This window comes from Electrona antarctica, assembly GCF_951216825.1.
Source record: "Electrona antarctica genome assembly, chromosome: 9".
In the NCBI taxonomy this organism is placed as follows: Eukaryota; Metazoa; Chordata; class Actinopteri; order Myctophiformes; family Myctophidae; genus Electrona; species Electrona antarctica.
Window position 1 is genome coordinate 52345141 of NC_136790.1, and position 9757 is coordinate 52354897.

At 41.8% G+C, this 9757-nt stretch overlaps 1 protein-coding gene across 1 annotated transcript; it reads right to left on the reverse strand.

Annotated features, from left to right (window-relative positions):
- Nucleotides 1–629: 629 nt before the first annotated feature.
- On the reverse strand, nucleotides 630–9354 carry sys1 (SYS1 golgi trafficking protein). The gene is made up of 4 exons (XM_079511276.1): nucleotides 9136–9354; nucleotides 7440–7709; nucleotides 6049–6116; nucleotides 630–4513 (listed from the first exon to the last, which is right to left on the reverse strand). The coding sequence occupies exons 2-4, from the start codon at nucleotides 7602–7604 to the stop codon at nucleotides 4276–4278; spliced, it is 471 nt and encodes a 156-aa protein (XP_079367402.1). The 5' UTR covers nucleotides 7605–7709; nucleotides 9136–9354; the 3' UTR covers nucleotides 630–4275.
- Nucleotides 9355–9757: the final 403 nt, after the last annotated feature.

A 9757-nucleotide genomic window follows, 5' to 3' on the forward strand; every position in this document is an offset into this window, starting at 1 on the left:
AGAATATATATTCAAAGATCTGTGCCGCATTTTCACGATTTTTCAAAAATAGCAGACCTACAAGCTCATAGCGCGCCACTCGGTGGCGCACTATGAGCTTGTAGATCTGCTATTTTTCAATAGCTAAAGTATAACATAATGCTTAGTTAAAACACCAAAAGGGTTCCCGCCCAAAATGGGCACCCCAGTGATGGAAAGTAACTAGTACAAATTGAGGAACTTTTACTTTACTTTCTAGAATCTCTAGATAGATCTACCTCAGAACAAACAAACATTGTCCTTTTTAATCCACTACAATTACACTTTTGGTACTTTAAAGATTTTGATTATTAAATACAAAACATAAATGAACAGATAAATGACCATGTATTAATGGTTATGCTACCCAGCAGTACATGAATAAAAAATACTCCACACATTTTACTAGCTGCAACATTAAAGTTATGCATTACTAATTGAAATGGGCCATTGAGTACCATATGAGCACCCTTACTTTTGGTACTGTAAACTATATTTTGATGCAAATACTAAAGGAAAAAAAAGGATATGTTAACATGACTTTTACGTGTTTCTACATATTCCTTGTATATGGAGAAAAAAAAGCAAATCAATGCATTCCATTAGGGTTCACAGTATTTATTAAATATATATATCATAAAAAAGCCAAATATAGATATCATGGTTTCAAATTATTAGTGAAGTACAACAGCAGTTGGTTTGAACTGTTGACTGTACAGTATGAAGCAAACTGAAAACACACTGGCTAAAACAAAATTCATCATAATCCATAAGCTGTAAATAATATCAACCCACCCAAATGAAACGAAGCACTGTGAAAAGTCAGCGGATTCGACCGTTATCATACCATTTAATGGGGCCAGTATGTCCCGTTATCATACCATCTTATGGGGCCAGTATCAGTGATAATGACAATCGCTGATAATGACATACTGAAACAGTGAGTATGCCAGCATGGCCATACTGGGCCCATAAGATGGTATGATAACGGCCATACTGGCCCCATTCAATGGTATACCAGTCGAATGGGGTGCAAAAGTCCAGAGAACTGTAGGCTTCAAAACGGAACACTGCATTAGTCCACAATATACTGTAAGCAAAGCCACGCGCTTCCAGATCTCACACAATTACCAGGGAGCAACGTGGAATGAGAATATAATACAAAAATGGGGAGTTCTTTATCCCATAAAAGAAAATGGGATATGTGTTACTGTTAACCCATTCAAACCCGGGAAAGCATTCCTGTCATTTTAGATTTGAACCACCTTAACCCATTTTGGGCGGGAACCCCTTTTGGTCTTAGCATTATGTCATGCTTTAGCTATTGAAAAATAGCAGACCTACAAGCTACGAGCTACCTACGAGCTTGTAGGTCTGCTATTTTTGAAAAATCGAAGAACGGCTGACATAGAAACATTGCTTTTTCAGGAAACTGTCAGGATGTAGAAGACATTTTTAGAATCTGATCCCAGGTCAGAATGGGATAACCATTATTTTATACCGTACTTTGGCTATTTTCGAAAAATCTTGAAAATGTGTGCAAATCTTTCAATATTACATTTTTAAAGCAAACATTTTTTTTTAACACCAAACGAATTTCTTCTGGGTGTCCCTGAAACACTTTTTTGAGATGGCCGGGGGGGGGGGGGGGGGGGGTTCGGTGGCCAAATACATATAATTTTGGGGGTCCTTGGCATTAAAAAAGAGAACCACTGATATAGTCGTCTCACGTTGCCAGACTGTTGTTGCCTCTCGCAATGTCCAAATGCTTCCGTCATACAGTCTGGAGCAACGGCAGCTCTATCATTAATAAGCGATAAAGCGGAAGTGGAGCCTCCTCCCCACTTCCGTTTTTACAGTCGCGCACATTTATCCTATAATATTAATAGCAATCATCTAAGCATATATAGGTTGTTGCTTAGCAGAAAAGGAAATGAAAAAAATGAAATGTAAAGATATTTTAAAACGTATTTTCGTGAACGGAAATGGTAGCGTCCTTACTCGTATTTCGGGTCGTGTAGTTCCAGACTCTATACAGCATTCGGGGGGGCGGGGAACCCCTTTTGGTGTTCCAAGCATTATGTTATACCTTAGCTATTGAAAAATAGCAGATCTACAAGCTCATAGCGAGGCATCGAGTGCTGCGCTACGAGCTTGTAGATCTGCTTTTTTCCCCCTTTTTTAAACGTGATAATGTGGCGCACATCTTTGAATATATAATCTTTCAGAGCGTTTTTTAACTCAAATCTTTGCTTCTGGGAGGTCGCTGCCGGAACAACATATTTTCAGATGGGGGGGTCCGTGGACAAATACAGATAATTCCGGGGGGACCTCGACATTGAAAAGGTTGAGAACCACTGACATTAGAAACATAGGTTTTTCCAAGAAACTGTTAGGATTTAGAAGCCATATTTTTTTAGAATCGGCCTTTCTCAGGAAGATGGTGTAATGGTGACAGTCCTCTCGCTTCATGTCTCAGTGAACAGCTGCACACAGCAGCTCTCGGAACGACACGGACAGTTTCTTGTCAGGACACAAGCTGGTGGCTGACAACACCCCCCCCCCCCCCCCCCCTCCACCACAGCAGCCAGCTGGTCTGTGTGATACATTGAGACGTAACAAGGACACCAGACAGTAGCGCACACGCACGCACGCACGCACGCACGCACGCACGCAATATGGGCTGGTTAATAACAACCAAAAACAGTTCTTGGTTGTTATTAAAACCCATTTTGACCTGAGATCAGATTCTAAAAATGTTCTTCTACATCCTGACAGTTTTCTGAAAAAGCTATGTTTCCATGTCAGTCGTTCTTCGATTTTTCAAAAATAGCAGACCTACAAGCTCGTAGGTCAAAGTCAAAAGGAGTTCCCGCCCAAAATGGGTTAAGATCCTGGCCGGACTTGACCCATCATGTAATAGAGCAGGGATCCTCAATAGGCGGACCGCGGTCCACGACCGGACCGCGGACCATCTCTCTGTGCACCCTGGGCAAATTTAAAAAAAAACAAACAAACAAAAAAACACTCTTTTCTGTTTTTTGAAACTTGAAAAAATAAAAGTGTTCTTTGTGCCTCAACACAATACCTCTCATTTGCTGTGCATTTTTGGAGGGGAATATTTGTGAAACATTCTATTTCCATACTCCAGTATTGGTTGGTTGGGAGAGGGGTCCGATTTGTATAAGCTTGCCTTGGTGTGACTGTACTAAACAGGCATAGAGCCCCGCTCTCCGCTGGCCGCTGCGTGGCCCGCGCCGCGCTCATGGGACCGGACCTTAGTCTTTAAAAAAGATTATTAGTGGACCTTCAGCATTTCTGGTTGAAGACCCCTGTAATAGAGAATTCCTGATTCCTGTCCACGGTCAAACATTTTACACTGGCTCCTCCAACGCAGCGGTGGCCGAACGGATTGCGGAGCGGTCTTGATACCGGAAGGTCGCCAGTTCGTATCAGCGGTCCGACACGTTAAAATTACCACCGCTGAAGTGCCCTTGAACAAGGCACCACTACGATGAAATGTTCTATGAGCAGGGCCTGGCTGGAAACAAGTTCTTGAGCTTAGCCCAGATACCCTGGGTAAATATAGTAATCATTTCATTTCATTTCATTTCATTTCAACTCACAGATGCGTCATTGTGAATGAAATAATTAAGCAGAGTAGGCAAAACATCTTTTTTTTCAACAGTAGCGATTCGGAATCTTTGTTTTATTTTCAAGGACCCGCATTGTAAAGATTGTGTTAACTCAAGAGTGCACCAAATGGAGCCACGGTGGTTCCATTCGTAGACTCTCTTGAGTTACAGACCCGTTAAGGGTCCGTTTAGTTCCCCAACTCCAACTAGTTAGTTGGAGTTGGGGAACCCTCCCTGGAACTCCCTCGAGGACTACTACGGATCCCTGGACACCATGGAGAGAAGCAATGTAGTTACTAGTTAGAATATGTTTCTTACTGTAGTGTTAGATGGGTAGTTCCTTAATTAAATTACTATTATTCATTAAATTGACTTAAAGAGCTAATAAAATCACATAGATCACGAGTCGTATCCCTTGACGTTAACGTCACGGTTCAGTCTCCGCTGTCGTCGTTCCATCGTCTGCATTATTGCAGCTTATACGCTTTGTCTTTCCATTTCAGCAGTTCAAACATTCACTCCTCTGAGTAAACTCCTCGTATGTGGTCCATATTCACGTTGAGCATATAAGTCAGAAGAACAACAGGGTCAAGTCAACAGGGTCAGGTCAAGTGAGAGAGGGTCAAAGGTTAGACTTGGGTCCGCTGTTGACCGGGATAGCCCTGAGTTCGGTCCTCATGCACAGGTACTCCCCGGTGACGGCCATGAGGGCCATGCAGGCCACGTTGACCAGCCACCAGGACAGGGCCGGGAGGTGAGCGTTGTACACCCAGCAGCCGATCATGTGGAAGAAGTGCACGGTGACGGTGAAGTCCAGGCACTGCTTCCCTCGGCGGATGAAGAGCCACAGGCCGATGGCGCTGACGGGGAAGAAACAAGCAAGCGGAGGATAGTACGTCATAGGGCATTCACTTCTAGTCATTTTTACTAGTTGCCTAGTTTACTAGTCGACTAGTTGTTTAAATTAACTACCTATTATGTAAAAAAATAAATTAAAAAAAATAGTATTTTTTTGTAGGCCTCAAGATCAGGTAGATTATAGTTATAGTCACCAATGTACACAGAAAAAAATCCTTATCAACTAGTCAACTATATACCAACAAGGTCGCCTAGTGGATTTACTAGTCGACTAGTTGAATTGTCGACTAGTTGCTTAATGCCCTAGTACGTCAGTGACTGTTCTTTGAGAGGAGGACACAGACACCGATATAAAGATAATGGCCCTCGTTTGTCGACGGAGTGTACAAACCAGCGTATTTATTGGCGCCGTCTAAATTAGCGCGTTGGGTACAGGCTTTCGTTTCCGACATAACCCTGACGTGACCGCATAGCACGGCGCACCGAATGTCGGACCAACGCATTGTCGGGAGCGACGTGTTATTTCCGCATGTCGGACCTTTGGTGCGTCGGATCTGCGTGTCCGTTAACGCATGGCCGAATTAACAGCGTTACTTCTTTTTTTGCGCATTAACGCGAAACATTTTTTGACCCTTTGAACCTCTGCGCATCTAAACAATAAGACATCGTATCCACTCGGCTCTGCGAAGCTTGTTTTCCGGCCACAAGCATTTGGAAGTTGGCTTCTTGTGTCTCTTCCAAACTACCACTGGTTCCTTGGCTTCACTGCCGACAAAATTAACTTGAAGCTGTGCTGAATGAACGAGGAAACACAGCGGAACGCCCAAATGAGTTTGGGATGTCACAACCACTTAGAGAGAAGTGTGCATGTGTGTGTGTGTGTGTGCATGTGTGTGTGTGTCGAGAGAAATAAAAACAGGTTGTGTCTTTATGTACAGTATGTTCACCAGAGGATATCAAGTATGAGATAATTAAATAAATAATCAATGGATTATAAATGGATTTATAATGTATTGGATACATAATAAAAGTATAGTAAGAATAAATAATACATTTGGATGCATCCTGCTCCGTATACAACACAATGCACTGCTTTTCAGTTTATCATTAAAGTCTGAGACAATAAAAAAAATTGATTATTGTGCGATTAACTACACAAATCATGCGATTAATCACGATTACAATACATTTAGGAGTGTCAAAGTGGAACAGACAATGCTGCTCCGCATGTCTACAATGGAAGTAACGGGACGGGCCGCGTAGACAAAGCCTACCCGAGCTCAAACCAGACGTGAGGTTTTATGTCTAAAGTCAAAGTCACAAAGGAATGATGAATGCCGACAATTGCGGTCCGTAGACAGTCCGTACGCCCGTTTCTTTGGTCTACAACACTGCGAAATGCGCCAAACCGACAAGCTCACAATGCATCACGGGTGCCTCACATCGTTCGCTTGTAGTCGTAGATATGACAATTTTGCTTTTCTTTGGTAAAGGTAAAGCTACTTAGGGATATAATTCTTAGGAAAAAACAAATTACCAGGTAAGTGAGTTCAGGATGAATGCCATCATCGAGAGTCGGCCCTGCATTGTAGCGACTCCAATGACCTGCAAGGAAAGAGACAGGTTTTAAATATCTAAGTTTAAACCCATTAAAAACAAGAAAGCATCTATTTGATTTTAGATTTGAGCTAAAAAGCATTATTTTAGCTTTGAGCTTGTAGATCTGCCTTAAAAAAAAAAAAGGAAAGGAAAAGGAAATTTTTAACTCAAATCTTTGCTACTGGGGGTCCCTGGAACAAACTATTTTGAGATGGGGGTCCACTGCCGAACACATGAAAAGGTTTGAGCACCACTGACATAAAAACATATTTTTTTCAGAAAACCGTTAGGATTTAGAAGACATTTGTAGAATCGTCCTCAGGGTCTTTAGGTATTTACAGGTTAGCGGTATAATACACTAACTTGACACATCAATATACTATCATCAGAACCGCTTTGAATGTTATCAGCCGATAATCAGCAGTATATTCTTATCAAGACCATTCAATGGAGCCACCGAGCCAGTATGGACAAGTCCACATACTGCCTACTCCTAGTAGGAGACTATAGGAAATGCAGAAGTGAAATTACTGCCACCAAAGCGAAAACATTGTGAAACCGACTTACATGGCCGGTTAAAGGAGCATTCAGTGATTTGGGTGATTTGGAAAACCACCCAGTCCGCCCCGGTAACAAAATGTGCACATGCACGCTCTACAGTGGGGGGAAGTGCAACAGGCCAACAGCATGTGCACCAAGGCCCGCCCCCAGTCGACCATGATTGGAGGAAGGCCCCTCTCATCCTGATTGGATGAAGGCTTTGCCACCCGCCACCAAAACTGAAACTAGGGTTTCTTATATGGTCAGCACACTCTATAGTAGGGAGGATTATCCAGAAAAAAAAAAAAAAAAAGTGATATTTGAATTAAGTAAAATCACTGAATATACCTTTAAGACTGATATGAGGTTAAGGGAATTACGTGGTTAGATTTAGCCATTACGGTTAGTAATAGTTAGACAATGCGACCAACGCCACATCAGACAATGGCTGACAACAACGTCAGTATGTGGAAATGTCATTGAATGGTGTTGATAACGGCTGATGACGTAGATAAAATCATCCGACAACATCCGAAGCCACTAATCATCATCATCATGGCGTCTCTTAACCCATTTTGGTGTTAGCATTATGTTATGCTTTAGCTATTGAAAAAAAGCAGATCTACAAGCTCATAGCGCGCCACCGAGTGGCGCGCTATGAGCTTGTAGGTCTGCTATTTTTGAAAAATCAAAGAACGACTGACATAGAAACATAGCTTTTTCAGAAAACTGTCAGGATGTAGAAGACATTTTTAGAATCTGATCTCAGGTCAAAATGGGTTAACTTACCTCATAGCTGAAGATCTGATCCAGCGAGCGGTGCGTTTGCACGAGGCTGTCCACGCCGGCCATCCACAGACCCAGGAAGCTGTAGTAGATGCACTGCATCAGCACGATCTGGGACACGATGAGCACCGGGTCCCAGATGTAGCTGCGGAAGTGACTGGCCATCATGGCTGGACCGTCTGCAGGTCACACACCCGGGAGGGCGTGCAGAGAGTCCAGAGAGATGTTAACAGCTCGCGCCCCTGCAGTGTAGACTACGTACGGCTTCAGAGCCTGAAACACAAAATGCCACTAGTTAGTAAATGGAAAAAAGATACACACATTTCTGTCGGTTTCTGGCTCTAAGACACTGGTTCCCAAACACAAATCATAGTTGTGATGTGATGTTGTAGATGTTGTGATGTTGTAGATCAGCTATTTTCACTAGTTTGGGTGATTTGGCTGATACTTGTTTCTTTGTCTTGAGTCCTGTGTCTTGTGCCTTGAGTCTTGTATCAATCTTGTGTCCAGAGGCGTATCTAGACTATCTACAATAAGGCGACCTGTCCAAATCCATTTTCTGCCTGGCCAAAATCCATACACTAAGACAAAAACAAGACCTGAGAACTATTAGTGGACAGCAGATTGGCGCGACCCTCAATCACCCATTCGAATGCAAATGCATGCCTTTCAGCCTTTGTATCCTACTATCTGGCAGGTATATCTCTTTGAAAACCTTTAGTGCTACTGATGTGCGCGGGACGACGACAATTAAAACATCATGCCTGCCCAAAATGTAATTCCTGGAAACGCCACTGTTTGTGTCCTGTGTCATGTTTGTAGAATGAAGCTGAGGATGAAGGACAAGGTCTTGACAGAGGATTTGAGATCGTTGGAGATACCCGAGTGTGTTGGTTCAAATCTTTTAGACTATGGGAGTTCTGCTCCTTTTATACTATTCAGGTTATCCTGAGCGATGTCATCATTTCATGTCCATATATGGAGATCCAGGTGATGACCCTATATGGAACACGTGATGTGATGTCAGACGTAGATGGGTTGGTCCGCTCCATATATGGAGATCCAGGTGATGAGAGGTTGGAGTGCCAACTTGGGTTGGCAGGTAATTATGATAATCTGGCAAATAACTAACTATGGTAATATGGCCCATAACTATGGAAATATGGCAAATAAATCAAGGTGAAGTCAGTAAGAGCATCCAATACAAAAACTGCTACGGGGATGAAAGCAGAAAAGCACCAAGACTTGTTTACATCAAGGTCCTCCACTTCAACTCATCAGAAAATGTAAGATATCTTAATCCGAGACTATCATAGACGTATTTTATCGGGTTTAGGTCTGTATGAAATGCGTGGAATATAAATTATAACGGCCTTTTTATCCACCCATGGTAAGGACGGAATAATAAGCAATCACTCACTCAAGTACAATCAACACGTACAGGCCGACAACACAACAAACGTTAGCGAGCTACTGCAGCTAGCTAGCTAGCTGTGGTCAGGGATCATAATGATAATATGATCAGAGGAGTCATCACACTGCTAAACCAAACGTCACCTCTTTCTCCACTTCACTGTGATTTATCTTAGCTTAGCCACGGTAGCTAAAGCAGTCTAAATCTCATTATAATTAGACCCACAGGCAACGTGGAACAACAACACATTGACGTGGTAAACATTTTAAAGAGATGTTTATTTACATTGAGCGCAGTCAGTGTGATGGTGAAGGTTCCATATGGATGGTTATGGTTCCCTCTGTCTGGACAACAACACCAAAGGCTGCTGGACTGAAGCAGTTCTTCTTTGTTTGTTGTCGAAGTACAATCTTTAAAAAGGATAAAATGTAAAGAAAGCAGAAAGATGTGCGGAGCTAAACAAACTCTCTCAAGTCGCGTCTCTCTCTCTCTCTGGTGTTTTCTTTTTTTCCCTCAACGTCACAACGTTTGACCCGGATATGATCACGTTCTCACTGTCTGTTTTCAAAATAAAATAAATAATAAAGTCCTGTTTTATATATTTTTTTGATTTATTTTGTTATATAATTTCTATAATAATATATAATTAATTATTAACATACAATAATAATGTATCAGAGCTAGTAAAACTGTAAAAGATCAAAAATATCTAAGGCTACAAAACTGTATTTCCATTTCCACTGTTTCCACTGTTCCTTTTAGCCAATTGCATTTGTGAATGTAGCAATTTTCATACAAAATAATTAAAAAGGTTCAACATAAACAATATTTTATATATAAAAAAAAGAATATAGGCCTATATATTATCGTAAAAAGTGTGATGGTATCTTATTCTGAAGGAACTTCT